Raw genomic sequence first — 16,774 nt, forward strand, 5'->3', positions numbered from 1 at the left:
GTTTTTCAGCCCTTCCTGCATCTCATCTGCTTTACTGAAGTTCTGAGGACTCGCTCGCTTTGGGCGCCGTCCATCCGCCCCGACCTCCTCCTGCCGACTCGGATGCTTTCTGTGAGTCGTGTTTCCATAAAAACGTGGAAATCTTCTGTAATTATTTTTGCAGGTAATCTCTGGGAGCTGCTTTCAGATATTTGTAAGAAAGGGAAAACCCAGACGTCGTTGGGTTTTCTGAACGCAGCGTGATTCACCTCCGCTATCACCCCTGATCAGCGTGTTATGTCCTGCTAGTTGTGTAATAGCTCGCTGAGGTTTTAGAGGCATTCATGTGTCAGACTGTTTCTTGGCCCGGTGAAGCCTCGTCGTAAATTCATCGTTTGACAGGTGAACGGCGGAGAGTCCAGGATTTGTTCATCTGCAGAAAACAGTACCATGCAGTAAAGTTTTATGGCTGCTTTAGTTTGACATTTTGATGTGAAAGAAAGCAGTTAAGCCTCATTATCTAAACTGTTCCTTTGGAAGTTGTCTGTAAAAGAAACTAAAAGAAAACCAGCTGTTGGTTGTTGTGTTTCCTGTTTGCCTCTCACGTGTCTGCAGATACAACTTCACTGCAACGAGCTCCATTCTGCACATTTACAGGCTCATAGTTACATATCTGGAATCTAGTAGAACATGTTTAATGTTCATCAGACTGTATGTTCCTGCTGCAACTCGTCTGTCTGGACCCAGAATCATTCGTCAAAGTGACAAGTGAAGGTCGAAGCTGGCTTCAAGTCTGTCTGAACGGACTCAAAAAGCTGCTCAAAATTGGCACAAAAACGCCGCAATATGCCACAACAAAGGAGGAAGGACGTAAAAGAACCATGTGATGTGTTTCTATGCTGAGTTTGCAGTCTGACAAAAACCTTTCAAAGTTACTTCAGTTCGTCAAACTTTTGCAGATTGACTCCGACTGAAGCAAATGAAGGAAATGAGGAACCAAGTAGGAGACTATAGATCGCTCAAGGTGTTTACCTCCAGGAAAAACGACAACATTTATCCAAAGTGAGCCCCAAAAAAGTCCAAAATTGTAAAAAAAAAAAAAAACTTTTCCATAATGACAGATATCGTGTCCTGAGTGACTTCTACAAAATGACTCAAACTCAACTTTGCACAAAAGTGCAGCAGCGATACGACACAACGAAGGAGGAAGTAAAAGAACCATTTGTTGTGTCTCTGTGGGTTCTGCTAACTTGTCCTCAAAAACCTCCCAAAGTTACGTAAATGTGCACCTTTACCTACTCAAAAAAACAGCTTCACAACACACTGAAGGAAACGAGGAACCAAGTAACAGAAAATGGATCGTTTGAGGTGTTTACAGTCTCCACCTCCAGCAAAAACTTCTCCAAAATGACAAAATTTATCCAAACTGACCAAAAAAAAATCTAAAAAATGAGCCTAAAATGACAAATATCGTGTCCTAAGTGACTTGTAACTTCTGCAAAATGACTCAAACTTAAGTTATCAGACATTCAAATGGAGATGAAAGCAGCTATTTCACTCTCCGAAGGAAAGAAGTCGTGCGTTTATCGGAAACCTGTGAAGTTTAAGAGTCTGCGCGAAGCAGCCGAGAGCTTAAAAAATCAGCATCGAGTCGAAGAAGCACAGCGAGTGCAGCTCTTACCTGGAGAAAAGCTCGGTCCAAACTGCAGTGAACCAGGACAATTCACAGCATATCAGAGCTGAAAGGCTAAAACCAAAAGTGAAAGTGAGCTGCTGCTATCAGAGATCAGATTCCTCACGGACACGCTTCCACGACGGTCACATGTATCAGGATACGCCATCAAACATCAAGAACACAGTCGACGCAAAGCAGCAGTTCTGGTTTTGCACCACAAACTTTTATTTTCCAAACATCTCACTGACTCTCGGGGATGAAAATTTCGTTAATATTTCCCTTTTTTTAAAAAAAACCCAGTTTCCAGAAACCTCACGCCTCGTTCGCCTCGTCTGCAGAGCATCACATTGTTAGATTTCACCAATCGACACCTCTAGGAAACTAAATTTGGGTCAAGCTTTGTGCAAACTGCTCCGTTCCCCCCTTGTTTACGTTCCGGCTTTGTGACGAAGTGAAGGCACGAGGTTTCTGAAGCTCACCAGCACCAGCAGAGAGTGTTGAGTCAACAAACCAGCGTCAATATGGGAACAAAACCAGCATAAAACACACACACACACACACACAGATGAAGGTTTGGCCTGAAGTTAAACAATAACTTAGCAGACACGTCATGTCAAACACACACATTCACACACACTCAATGCGAGGGCTGAGGACGCTGTGCAAAAACACCGACATACTTTAAGGATACTAAGTGCCGAAGATAAAAAGACTAACTCCATAAATAAACAATAAAATAAGAGGGAGAATAAAAATGGTTAAAGATAGATTATTAATAACCACAGTTAAACACTGGCCTCAAGCAGCCACACAGCGGAGTAACAATAGAGAAACAGTAAGAATACATTAAGTAAGTGTGACTGCAAACAGCACCGGTTGGACGCTGGACCTTCAACGTCGCAGGTTTAGGATGTACTCCAGCGATGTAAATGCCAAAAATCTTTCCAAAAATGTCTTAAATGAGAAAAGTCCAACCTTTAGATTGTCACAACTCATTCATCCAGCTGTGGACTTTCAGGGTTTAAGGTGTCTAATAGCAAACTCACAGCTAAGTGATTCATTTACACGTTTCTGTTTGACATCCATTTAAAAATAACCCCACATGCAGGTAGAACTCTTAAAAGGCCTCCAGAGTCGACTTGTCTAGAGGCCCATCACGGTGAAGCAACTGTCTTTAAATCAAACTGGGTTGACGAAACTCTTTGAATCCCTCAGATGTGATCTTATTCCCAAATCAAAGAAGGCCACGATTTTCCATTTTTCTCAACATGTCCATATAGATTCTCGTGGTAACCCTAAACGCGTCAGTAGAAGGCAGCCATGCTTCTTTTTATGGTTCTTCAAGATGCTCCAGCTTCATCCAAGAGGCTTCTTCGGTTCTAACAGACTGGTGGGGAGTTACAGGTGTTTATTCTCAAATCCAAGGCTCATTAAAGAACCAAGAATAGCATTAATAAAGTCTGGTGAACAACCCGATGTTCATAAGACTCAGTGTTTGTTAATGATCCAAGACTGACATTGATCAAAGCTAGCCAACAAAATAAGACGCACATGGACCAAGACTCACTGACAATCCAAAATTCACAAAAATCAGGGCTTCTCAATAACCCGATACTCATGTGAATCAATTCTGGGTAACAACCTGAGATTCACATAAATGAAGGCTTACCAACTACCCAAGACTCATATGAATATGGCTCAGTAATGACCCAATACTGAAATGGATCAAAACTCTCAACTTGGAACCCACATGAATCCAGGCTTGTCAACAACCCAAAACTTACGTAAGTCTAGTCCTATTAATAACTCAAGATTCACAAAAACCTAGGCTTGACAATGACCCAAGACTTGCATAAATTTGGGCCCATCAGCACCCCAAGATTCACATGAATCAGGCAGTAAATGGTGGTGAAACTGTGTGGTAGAGTTTCAACACCAATCACACCTTGAGTCATCCCTCCCCAGGCAGACTAATGAGTCTTCATGCCCCGAGTCATTGGGAATTTAGGATCATTAGTGGAACTTCCAACTGGTCACTTGGAACGGAGGAAACTTTTGAATAAAAGGGGAAACATCTTTAAGAACCAAAAAACAAGTCCAGCTGCCTTCTACTGAAGCACTTAAGACTTGTTTTTCAACATCATGGAGAAGGTTATGGGTCTCATCCAGCGAGGGAATACGTCCAAAAGGTCTTGACCACTGACCAAGACCCACTTCTGTTTTTCTCTTTGTGTCTCATTATTAAGGTGCCCACCATCCGTTTTGTCCCTTCTTGTCCTGTAAGGCCATTAATGAAGGACTCCTCTTTTTCCTTCATAGCCTGTTACAGTTCTGAGAAAGAGGAGGAGGAAGGTGTGAAAGTCCGTTGATGCTTACTCTCCTCGTCATCTGCCCCTGTCCTGGTCCTCCAGCTCCGGCTCCTCCCTGCAGGGTTTGGGTCAGGCTAACTTGGGCGGTGCTGAAGGAGGTTATTCGACCACTTCCAGCAATCTGGAGGTTCACTGTTGTGGCGTAACTGGCCTTCTGGTTCCCCTGTTTGGTAGGAGATGAATGGGAGAAGGGTAGCGGGGATGGCGCTGAGGGAAATGTGGGCGGGACTGAGGATACATGAGGTGTTGTGGTGGCAATAAGGACCTGAGGCTGTGGTCTGACTTGGGATTGGTGGTGGTGGGTGGCAGGTGGAGGGGAAGTAATTCCTGAGGATGGGAGGTTTTGTTCACGAGAAGGTCGAGCAACGTAGGCGCAGATCAGCTGACTACGACAATGACCCTGCTCCAGCTCTGGGTCTCCCCACTCTGATGGACCAGGCGAGGTCAGGGGGGTGTGGGACAGGGGAGAGATCGGAGCAGGAGGAGAGGCAACGATGGTGGAAGTAGCACTTGTATCAGGGCTATCAGTTATTTTATATTTGTTGGAAAGCTCACGTACATCTGGCCAGGGCACGCTGGTGAAATGCTGCCCACCAAGGTTGCCTTTACCCGGGGTGAATCTGCTGGGCGAGATTGGGGATTGAAGCCCAGCTCGAGGGCTGAGGCAGGACGGTGAACTGCTGTAGGAGGACCACCCACTCCTCGGACTGATCGGACAGGACTCCTGCTGATCAAATGAACTTCGGCCACTAAAACCAAAGGTCCTTCGGCTGCCCTCTGCCCAAGACCGGCGCAGTCCACTCCCAGTGGCCTGGGCCGGGCTTGAAGGATTGTCTGCCAATCCAGAGGAGAAGGACCTCCGGAGGCTTTGGGAGGAAGGAGGACAGGATCCAGAAGGGGAGGAAGCTCTGGAACTACTCCGAGGGACAAAAGAAGAAGAGGCAGTGTCCAGTGTTGGTGAGCCTAGCATGGAAGAAAAGGAAGGAGAGGACGAGGAGGAAGCATATCGAGGATTTCTAGGCTGAGGTGCAGCAACGTTATTGGTCCAAACATTCACTGACACACCAATAGGTGGTGGGGAGAGGATCCGAGGGCTCAGACACGATGAGGAGGGCCTGGGTAGCTCTAAAGTGAGTCCGAGTGGGTTATGGGAGCTTCCTATTCTTGTACTCCTTGGGTGGGGAGGTTTGTTTGCCATGGGGGAGGAGTAATTATGTTGTGGGGGTGGAGAGCAGAGGCGAGTAAACGAGGCCGGGGTCGGGGATGGAGACGGGGACTGGACTCTGGAACTGGGTTCGGATGCAGAAAAAGGCCGAGCTACACGGTTGTGGGATCCCAACCAGAGAGCATCGTGGGTTTGCGGTCCTTTCTGCGGACTTGTTGACCAACCGCCATTACTGACTGCACCATTGATCACTGTGCTTGAACCAGCTACGTTGTTGTTGTTGTTTGTGTTATGATCAGTTTTGGAGTGAAGGAATGATGGACGGGGTGTGGAGGAGGGAGAGTAGGGTGGCTGGTGATTAGCCATAGAAGGGGAAGGAGAGCGTTGGGAAAGACACCTTGGATGTTGGTACCCATCCTTCGTGCACCCTAACTGGGCGTAAGCTGGTGTGGTGGAGCCTTGTTGACTGGGAGGAAGGTGGGGAGAAGGGGAGCGCTGTCTTAGATGACTTGGATTTGTGGGTGTGGCTTGTTGGCGAGTGGTGCTGTTGGTCTTTGCCATGCTCTGACTGATGGACTGACTGATGCAGGAGGCGGCTAAGGATCTGGTAAACGCAGAGGAAGAAGCAACGGGGGAGGAGCATGGAGGAGAACGGAGGGAGGTGGATGGTGTTGGGGAGGATGGAGCTCCGGTTCTTGATGACCTTGTGGAAGGTGTCGGAGATGAAGCAGGTGGAGCTCTTGTGGAGGAAACCTTGCCAGAAGAAGGAGGAGTCGGAGATAGACAGGACAGAGCCATGGAGTAGGTGGAGCCTCCGGGAGATACAGGAGTGGGAGAGGACGCTGGGATAACCCTGAAGGGTGAGGAGCAGGGAGGTGCTCGGACAGAAGAGGAAGGTGGATGAGGAGAGGAGGTGGCTCTGAGAGGAGAAGGGGAGCGTTGTTGGAGACTCGGCTTGAAGGCTGAGGGGGCGACGGTGAGGTCCCTGTCAGGAGTAGCGGTGGCCGGGGTAGGTCTCTCCACCAGGATCGGATCTTTTGGTTTCCTGGTGAAGACAGAAAAGATATTTCATCATTACAACAACGTATTTCATGATGATTTCAACTTTAGACGATGGACGTCCCGATTGAAGTGTTTTTTTATTCAGTTCAGTTTAATACATGTAGCACCAGTTCACAACATATGTCATCTCATAGCACTTCCCATCGTCAGGTAAAGACCTTAACAAGTTTAAACTATTTCTAACTGTTTGGTATCAGCACAAACTGAAGCTGGATTCTTTGTTTGACCAAGTCAGTTTCATGAGTTCATGCCTACATAAAAACGTTTTGAGTTTCCTCAGTGTGATATACTTTCATAATACATGTACAGTTACAATAAAGATATGTTCTATTCTATTCTATTCTATTCTATTCTATTCTATTCTATGAGCATCATTTACCAGCGGGAGGGAAAAAGATGAAGCGCTGTGGATTTCTGCACCAAATTAGTGCAGCTGTTTATTTCTTCACGCCTCTGTTATGTCTTTAATTTGCGTTGTGTGATGAGACAAACAGAAATAAAACCCGACACCAGCTGTGAAGCCTTTATGAGAGCTGGGAGTAAAACAGCTGTCAGACAAACTGGGCTTTATTATAGACTTTACTGATCCCCAAGGAGAAATTCTGTAAAGGAGTAAACACTTCAATCTAAACGCTGCCCCAGCTTTTATGTTGTCTTTAGTTTTCTACTTTGGCTAAACTTAAAGAAACCTCAGACGAGTGATGCTGCTGAAGGCTAATTCCTTGCTGATGATGAGCCGACCAGTCAGGACGATATTTAACCAGTTCAGAAGAACTCTGAGGTAAATCCTTAACCCTCTGACCTCTGAGCTGTTTCTGGGTGCTCATGTTTCTTCTGCAACATAAAGTCCTGCAGCTCAGTGGACTAATAACCAGTGTAAATGACTCGAAACTAAAAACGACTCCAAGTTTGTTCAAAATGTCTTGAAATGTGTTCAAAATGATTAAAATGACACCAAACTGAGTCTAACTCTCTAAAATGACTCAAAATGTGTTCATTACAACTTGTTTTAACAATATTTTCTTACATAAAATAATAGCAAGCCGTTTAGAAACATTACTGTTTAATAAAAAACAGTTTTTAAATAAATCTTTTTAAAGATTAACGTCAAACTGCTGCAGTTCTGCTGTTAAATCTGATATTTCTTGTGATATTGATGCTCAAAGTTACTTTTAAAAAAATTGTGCTTAACAGAAACCAGGTCCAGTGTTCAGACTGAGACACCTGGATGGATGTAGAACTGATCTGGTGTCAGGTTCTACCAGAACCCAGATGTGTTCTTCCTCCTAAATGTCATGTGTCTATCTGCTGTACTGATGAAGTTCTGAGGCTCAGAAATGATGGAAAAAGTCCATTAAAGTGATCAATCTGGACCCTCCTCTGTGGACTTCAAGGACCTGGAACTCTGAAGGTAGAACTCTGGTCAGCAGACAAAGTTACTGTAGAATCAGAACCAGATGTTCTATGACTGTTTGGGAGAAATTTTTCTCAGATTTGGTTGACTTTGCAGATGTACCTGAGCTCACAGTCGACTCTCCAGGATTCACACGAGGCCCGTTTGCTCAGAGCCGTCGGCAGGTCAGCGGGTCTCTGGCTGGTGAACGTTGGGAGCAGATCTTCGGGCTGCACCGATGGCGGGCGAGGCAGGAAGGGGTGGGATTCTGGGTTTTGAACTTCTTTTGTTTTGGGGTCTTCGGGGGTTTCTGAAGCCCCGAGTGAGGCCTCGGAGCTCCTGTACGAGGGCTGGTTCAGCTCTCCTGAGGAGTCAGGAGGGTCTTCTGTCTGCACGGACCTCAGAGAACCACTGGAATGGTTTAACGTGCCGCTCAGAGGCTCATCTCTCTGCGGCCTCTCGGGGGCAGCGGCGGCTCCATCTGCCCAGAGTGGTGCCTCCCTCTGGGGCTGCACTCCGCCTGGCGCTGGGTGAAGCGCCATGGAGGTCCGGTCCTCCGCCTGGATCCGTGTCTCTCCTGCACAGACTCTCACGTCTTTGGAAAGCTTCTGCTCTTGTATATGTTGTGCAGCTGCTGGTTCCTGCTCGTCTCGTTTCCGCTGTGGATTAAGAGCTGAGAGGTTTGGCTGTTCAGTGACCCTCGCAGATGTTGGATCTTCTCCGGCTGAGTAAACAACACACACAGGACTCTGCTCCGACCTGCAAACACAGAGCAGAATCAAACTGACACTATATATACACCATTATATACGTTACTGTGATGATAGATGCACAGCAGAATCCTGCTCCTCTAAATGTTCAGACACACTCAGGAAATCTGCCAAATGCCGCCTTGTTTATATTTTCCCACAGAAACCTGATCCCACGTTCACTGCTTGTTCTATCAGGAGGATTTTCAAATAGGTATGTTTGGTGCATTTGCTCAGTTTTCATCTTTTCAGGGCTGCACCATGATCAGTCACGCAGATATTGAAGTTGCGTCGTCGTTATCAGGTCATTTTTTATCAGAAAAGTCCCGTCTTACAACCAACAGTTATTCACGTTTATTTGCTCCTTTGGTTAAAAACACCCTCTGTGGAATAAAGCTGCACCGTGGTGGGAAAAAACTGCCACTGAAATTTAGTTTTTCTGCTTTTTTTTTTTTTTTAGTGCATCACTTGAATAATGGAAATAATAATTCATTTTACAGTGACTAGAGGTGACTTTTGTAGGTGAATGCATCTAAATCCAATCTGAAAAGCCTTTTGGAACATTTTTTTTCATGTGGTACACTCCCGGAGAAGACATCTGGAAAAACAAAGATCCTGTTTTTGCTCAACATCGTCCTTTCTATAGCTGTTTGCTTTTGCGACTAAATCTTCTTTTTCTTACTTTTTCCGTGTTTATCTGCTCGTTTTTTTCTGTGCACATGTGGAGCCTGTATGTCAATAAACTGTGTGGCTTTCAAATAATTAAAACAAAAACAAAAACAAAACTCAGAGCAACCAGGAAACTTAAATAAAAAATTAGAACCGGGTGTATTTTTGGTGTTGTTGTTTTTTTTAAGGAGCAAATAAAAAGTTACAGCATGATGTAAAAAAAAAAAAAAGAAGAAGAAAAACGCTAAAACCATGAATAGCTCTGGCCCGGAGCCATGAGGAACATTTACAGGAACCATCTGGAATATTTTACTTGCACCTGCTCATTTTAATTCATCGTCAGAGGAACGATATTCCAGATCAGAGTGCGACCACACATGGCTGGACGTCCGCTGCTTTTCTACCCGTTGGGCTGCACTCGGCGCTACAGTTTTAGAAAGTGGTGGTTTGGTGTTGAAGTTTTTAAAGACCCGAGACTTCCAAAGTGTGGCAGAACTTCAAATGGGAAAAGTCCTGCAAGTCCTTGTAGCTGCTATAAACACCCACGAAGCGCTACATGAACTAGACTTTTTAGAGAATGATGAATTGTTAAGATTTGATTTAGTGTCGGCAGAATAATAAATAGAATACTGAAACGTTTCTGAAGACATTTTAAGGAACATGACCAGCAGCGTGTTGGTTTAACAGCAAAGTTGCTCTGTACACTACAAGTGTTGCCGGAGTTTTAACCTCTTTTGTTTTGAGCTCATCTTGAACCACTTCTGTAAATCCGATCCACTCACCCCTCTGTTGTTGGTGTCACTTCAGGAACCAGATGAACGTTTTGATTTGACGTCAGGAGGTTGCTGCTGGTCGACGAGCACAAACTGGTGCTCTGATCTTCAGGTTCTGCTCTGAGGGGATGTTTGGATGCTGCAGATGTCCAGGATGTTTCAGTGGATGGACTTTCCAAGAGTGAGGTGGAAGTCTGGGAGGCTTCCACGATGGAGTCTCTGGTCAAGGCGGAGATGAAGTCTCTGGGTCTGGAGAGGGTGAATCCATTGGTCTGCTGTTGACAGGTTGGCGTCAGCTGTTCTTTAACAACCACGTGACCAAACAGCAGAGGCTCGCAGGGCTCCATCACCGTCTCTTGAAAATCTAGAAGAGAACAACAAAAAAATCCTTATATTGTACCATCAGTAGGACTCTAAGGGTGATAAAGACTTTGGACTTGAGGCTCGACCTATCTCTAAGAAACCCCAAGTCATTGCACCTCAAAAGAAGATCAACCTACCGTGTGTCAGGCTCTCGGCTGTCTTTATCGTCTTCTCTTCACGGATCCGTTGGCCCTCCCAACTTACAGATTGAGTTTGGCTGTAAGTTCTGGTCTTGTTCTGGGTTTTGTTTTGGATCTTCAATTGCTGCGTTACAGTTTGGCTTTGAGCTTTGGTCTCGGAGTGAGTTTGGGTTCCACTCTTGGTCTCTGACTGAGTGATTTGTGTTTGCTGCTGGTACTTAGTTTGGCTCTGAGCTGAGAGTCCGGACAGTCTGGTCGAGACCCATGATTGGTTCCACACGGTACTGGCCCGCTTCTGATGCAGTGGGACCTTCATGGTGCTGGCTTTGGCACTGTACATCCGAGCTATTGTTTGGACTTTGCTCAGAATGCGCTCTGAGTTTTCAATCAGCACAGGGTCCACTGCAGGGCTCGCCTCAAACAACCCGATACCGGCTACGTCTGACCCCATGCCCTCAAACAGGGCCCGGTTAGCGGTGACGATTCTGGAGTGACGGGACCATCGGCCCACTTTTATCTGACTGGGAAGGCCCTCGAGGTTCCCACTGGTCTTTGCCAGATTTTTCGTTTTCGCCCAAGTGGTTTTGGTGTCAGGTTTTTGTCCCTGTTCTGCAGATTGCTTGGCAGGTTCTTTGTGGCTTCTGTTTGGTTCTGCTTGGTTTGGTTCATGCCCATTCATGAGTTCTTGGGTTGCAGCACCAGTTTTGGTTGCTTCATCTTTGCACTGTTTGGTAACAGATGGACCCTTTTGCTCCCCAGAAACACTCGTTGTCCCCTCAGGTCCTTCCTCGAGTCCTTCCTCTGATGACCCATTGTAGGCTTTTCCATCCTGAATCTCTTCTCCGACGGGCCTGTCTTTGTTTGACTCCTGTTCCGGACCCTCTTGGTGTTTGGTTTCCTCATCTTGTGTCACAGTCGACTTGATTGGACCTTCAGCATCAAAATCAAGGCCGCTTACTGGTTTATCAGCCAGTTCATCACTTTCTAGATCTGCTAAAATAGGAGTCATGGGGGAGGTGGGACTGGTGGAGGAACTGGGCTCCCTATCTGATGCTTCAGTCGCCTCACATATGGACCCTCCAACCTCTGGCTCCCCCTGGTGTCCACTCACATCAAAGCGCGACACCGACTCCTTCACCCAACCAGAGGGGATCTGAGAGAAGCTGTTCCTTCTCCTGGACACCCCTCCTTCCCTCAGCTCGTCTTCCTCCTCTGCCTCGTCGTCTTCTTCGGCCTCGGCTGCTGCCTCGTAGTAACTCCGGATCTTCTCAATGATCTTCTTGTCTCGCTTGGTGAGGTGAGAGCCTCTTTTGGGCGGCTGCCGGGTCTGGACGGGTTGATGAAGATGATCTGGGGAGGAATCGGTGTTCGCCTCTTCCCTGGGTGTGCTGTTCTCTGTTTCCTCCTCTACAGAGATGGATGGATGAAGATCAGATGTTTGGGGTTTGTCTTCGTCATCACTTGCTTTCATCTCTTGTTTATCTTCTTCCACCACTTCTTTTTCTTTTTCTTCTTCTTCTTCTTGTGTCACCTCCGCTCCCTTTTTAACTTGACTTGTTGCATCTGGAATTTCTTGGATGTTATTTGCCTCATTTTCACCGATCTGACTATGGAGGGTGACGTCAGCCTCCACCTCTGTTTGTTCCTGTTCCTGTTGCATTGTGGGAGTTTGTTCTGGGCTGGAGGGGCAGGTAACTGGGGGCAGTGGGCAGGTAAAGTTGGTCTGGGTAGATGGAGACAGACTCTCTTTGGGCTGATCCTGGAAGAAAGTTACGACAACTGGGTTTAGAAACTGCTCGCTTGACTATGAACACCTGCATGAACCTGGAAACTAAAAGATTAAAGTTCTGATAGTGGTCGGTTAAACTTTTGGAGGACATCCATCAATCCAAGGGTCAGTTTGTGTCAGTTCAGACAGAATTCATTATTTGGTGCTCAAAACTAATTTTTAAGAATTTGTGTGAATTTTTGTTGTTTCAACCTTAAAAAAACATCTCACTTTCCATTTAAAAGGTTCAGTATCTCCAGAAAAAAAACGCCCACAGCCGCGAAATTTGGTGAAGACACAGATCAGCCAGCAGATCGTAATAGTTGAATGGATCCAGTAGAGGACACATTTCTAATTATTGGTCCTTGAAAATGGAAAAAAATGTGCTAAATCTTCATACCAGGGTGGGATTGTGGCCCCTAGAAAGTTCCTGTAAGTGTACATATATGGATGGATCCATGTTTCCTACTAAAAACACAGTCTTTGGTCAACATTTCACCAACTTCTTCAGTAGAATTTGACTTGTGGCAAATATGACAAGACAAGGTTTTGAGGTATTTAGACTAAATGTTGACGTGGACTCATACGTAGGAGCACAAAACTGGTGTTCATAGGGCTCCATATGTTGCTATTATATGTGTGAAGTTGCAGGCTGCTTCCATGTTGTCTTAATATTAAAATTTTACAACAAATAAGGCTTTTCTTTTTGCCAGCACCGCTATCTGAAATGACCCAGATTGACCCACATGGGAATGGAAATAGCTGGTAGAAATAATTAAGTGGATTTAATTTGTCAGCTAAAGTGTGACTTTGCTTCAGAACCAGAGAAGGAGACACAGAACACAGTAAAATGAGGCTTTCCAACTTGTGCCGTGGATATTCATGGTCCACAGAGGATCAAGAACCAGACATGTTTGGACCAGAGAAGGTGAGGCCTTTAACCCCAAGAACACCAAACCTACCATCAAGCATGGAGGTGGCAGCATCATGCTCTGGTTCTGTTCTGCTGCCAGTGGACCTGGACCTTTACACAAAGTCAATGTAATAATGTGATAATAATAAACCTCAAACCACCAGCAGGAGGTTGATCTTGGTCGCAGTTGGGTGATTCAACAAGACAATGAGTCCGAACACACATCAAAGTGGTGAAGAAATGGTTCCATCAGTCTCCAGATTTCCATAAACCCACTAAAACTTTAAAACAAAGTCCAGTTTAGCAGACAGGTGAGTCAGGTGAGCGTTTTCTCACCGAGGTGTCGCTGTGGATGGCGCTGAGACCTTCTCTGGCTCTGCTCTGGTTGATGAACTCCAGGATCTCCTCCGTGATGGACAGAGTGGGAGGAGGGCTGAGGGGGGTCAGCTCCTCCTCCTCCTAATTCAAACAGAAAAGAGATGATTTAAATACAACTGAGGGTTCCTGTACAGTTTGGACCAACTTTGAGTCAATTTGGACAATTTTTGAGAAATGATAGACAAATGTCTGATCATCTGGGGCACGTTTTTGTCATTTCATATCAGTTACTGTGTCATTTTGGACCATTTTTGAGTAGTTTTGAAAAAACACACAGTGTAGAGGGAACAAATAAAGAAATCAAACATATAAACAGTAAACTATCTATACTATGTAGAGCCATGCTTGTTGTCCAGTGCTGCTAACACCGTTGGACACTTGGAACATCAGCCCACCTCTTCCTCTCGGTTGGTCCTGAGTTGTGGCGTCGGTTCGTCCCGTTCGGTTTCCACCTCGATGACGGATGAAGCCAGAGTGCTGCTGCTGCCGGCTGAGCCCAGGCTGTCGGCGTGACACAACTCGCCTTCACTGCCGGCCGGCTGCAAGAAAACAGCAACGCTTCAGCAACATGACGACATGAAGCTCAGAGAAGCTGCATCTCCTCCTCGTGCAGGTCGGTCCAGGTCATCTCAACGGCACTGATTTGACCCAAAACTAGCTTCTGTAAAATATTTTGGCTGAATCTGAAAACTTTTGAAAACATGGAAGCAGCTTGTAACTCTGCACACCGACAGCCAACATCTAGAACACGTCTGTGAAGATTCCCAGTCATCCAGCTCATGGATATTCTCGTAGATTAATCGTAGCAACTGGACCTGCTTGAGTTCACTCAGGTGTTAACGGCTCCATCAGGATGTCTGGAACTCCCAACTAGTCAGTCAGAGCTGATGAAGCCTCCTGGATGAAGGTGGAACGTCTTCAAGGAACTCAAGTAAGTCCAGCTGCTACGACTGAAGTACGAGAAGAACATCTAGAACCTGTGAACTCCAGGTTCTGGTTCCTACCGATGATCCACATCAACATTTAGTCTAAACAAACCGGAACCTGGTCTGGCCCAGCTTCACCACAGCAGGTTCTGCTGATGTTAGAACCTCAACAGCTGGTGAAACATGGATCCATCCATAGATAGACGCTGACAGGAACTTTCTACAGATCAATTTATGAACAATTCAGTTATTTATGACAAGTTTCGTGTCTTTTTTAAAACCATTTTTGAGTCAATTTGGACTTTACTTATTTTGTACTGGTTTTAAGTCATTAAGGCCTAATTTTGAATAATTTGGGACAAATTTTTACTAATTTTGAAGACTTTTTAAGACAAAACATCTAAAACCTGGAACCTTGTCTGGTCCAGCTTCACCACATCAGGTTCTGATGATGTTAGAGCCTCAACAGTTGGTGAAACGTGACCAGAGACTGGGTTCTAGTAGAACCATGGATCCATCCATAGACAGACACTGACAGGAACTTTCTGGAGCCAAAACACCAGCCTGGATTGGACATTTTGTACTTTTTTTTTTTCATTTTCAAGGTCCAAAAATTAAAAATCTTCTGGATCCATTTAATCCTTCTTGATCTGATGGAAACTATCCTGTCTGTGTCTTCACCCCATTTGATGGCTGTGGGAGTTTTATTTCTGGAGGTGTTGAACCATTAAATGGCTTCCCAAGTTCTTATGGCAGGAAAATACAAAAAAATAATTCTTAAAAATTCAGCCAAAATATTCTACAGAAACTGAATTGATCTGAAATGACACGATCTGATCCTGATGTTTGACATCCACGAGTTTTCCTTTAATAAGTTAACATGCATCTCATGCTGTCTTATTATTGTGACGAGAATACAGAGTTCTCACATGACGTTTTTAACGATAATCACCATTAAACTGCATTTCACGAGTTTGTTTTTAACATTTGTGGCTAGAAGAGGTTTAAATCTTCTGAGGTGGAGACTAATGTCAACATCGTCCTTTATTCTCCTGAAAACAGCTGAACTGTTGCTTTAACGTTAATCTTTCGTGTTATCGGCTCTGAACCTGCTGCTGAAACGTCTTCTTACCTTCAGAGCTGCTGGTTCCAGCAGAGAGTCACGGCGGCGTCGGTGGGAGCAGAGAGAAGAGAAGTTATCAGAATGTTTGAAAGCCACTTAAGTGCTTCACATAGCAACACAATCCTCAGAGATTTGTGTCGACAGTGTTTAGCTGCCGAGGAGCCAAGAACCGGAACCTGCTGCAGCAGAAAGCCCAGACGTCTGCAAGGAGTTACGCAATAACCTGAGAAACTATGTGGAGCTGTAAGTCTGCACATCCTGCCATTCAAACGTCATTTTATCTGGAATTCTACGCATTTAATTATGAAGTAAAGGCGTCATGGTGGACAGCAGGCTCCTAGTTGAGTTTAAAGACTCCAAACTTGTTCCAAATGTCTCAGACATGAGTCAAGATGTGTTCAAAATTTCTCAAAAATATATTTTAAAAAACAACAAAAATGACTCAAACTTGTCCAAAATTATCCAGAAAACTTTTGCAAAACGACAAAAATACGACCAAACTTAAACAAAAACTGTCCAAGAAGCCTCAAATTTTGCTAAAATGACAAAATCTTGGTAAAAATTTGAGCAGAACGACACGTTAGTATAAATAAAAATATCACAAATTTGTTCAAAATTACGCCAAAATGGTTTAAAAACTCCTCCGCAGTGACAAATATGTGTTTAAAATGAAGTCTTTCTTCCAAATGATGCAAAACTTTGTTAAAATTAAGAAAACTGCATTAAAATACAGTTAATATTGGGGAGAAATCGCTCTAAAATATTGTCCAAAAGGGATAAATCTGAGCAGTATGACTAAAAAAACTCCACTTCCTGTTTAAAATGAGTCCTTGTTCTGCCAGAAACATTAAATCCAGAACCTGAGTTTACTCATAGATCTAAAAACAGGTTTGAAATAATAAAACCGTCGCTGCAAAACCAGCAGAGCGTCACTTTGACAGATTTCCTTCTTTAGAAGAAGAAACATGAGTTTGTGTTGAACGTTGCATCAGTTTGAGGAGCGACGGCGCCACCTGGTGGGCATTATGTGGAACTGCTGTTAGAGAAACCAGCTGATGATGAGTGAGTCTGAACTCTTACCGTTGGGATGAAACGCTGCTTCGATGTCTTTAGCCGGAGCTGGAAGAGAAAAACGACGTAATTTAATATCCTGTCGTTCTGCTGCGGTGAAGAAAATTATGAATAAAGTTCTTGACGTGGGAAGTTAAAATAATGACAAAAGTCCAAATGTTCCGATAAAAACCGAACCTTTGCCTCAACAAGTTAAAATTATGACAAAACTTTTGGGACACACACAGTAAAAGTTATGACATTAAAATGTGAAATAAT

The 16,774-nt window shown here is 44.7% G+C and overlaps 1 protein-coding gene across 1 annotated transcript in view; it reads right to left on the reverse strand.

Moving 5' to 3' along the window:
- Positions 1-1,850: 1,850 nt before the first annotated feature.
- LOC103373568 (mucin-19-like) overlaps positions 1,851-16,774 on the reverse strand; it is a 48,068-nt gene continuing 33,144 nt past the window's right edge. The window contains exons 9-16 of the mRNA XM_008303474.1: positions 16,526-16,564; positions 15,455-15,462; positions 13,792-13,935; positions 13,355-13,477; positions 10,335-12,096; positions 9,844-10,198; positions 7,767-8,402; positions 1,851-6,233 (exon numbers count right to left, since the gene is read on the reverse strand). Of these exons, the coding sequence (XP_008301696.1) occupies positions 3,968-6,233; positions 7,767-8,402; positions 9,844-10,198; positions 10,335-12,096; positions 13,355-13,477; positions 13,792-13,935; positions 15,455-15,462; positions 16,526-16,564 (5,333 nt within the window). The 3' untranslated portion in view covers positions 1,851-3,967. The remainder of the gene's footprint in view (positions 6,234-7,766; positions 8,403-9,843; positions 10,199-10,334; positions 12,097-13,354; positions 13,478-13,791; positions 13,936-15,454; positions 15,463-16,525; positions 16,565-16,774) is intronic.

Source organism: Stegastes partitus, unplaced genomic scaffold (assembly GCF_000690725.1).
Source record: "Stegastes partitus isolate 25-593 unplaced genomic scaffold, Stegastes_partitus-1.0.2 Scaffold2013, whole genome shotgun sequence".
In the NCBI taxonomy this organism is placed as follows: Eukaryota; Metazoa; Chordata; class Actinopteri; family Pomacentridae; genus Stegastes; species Stegastes partitus.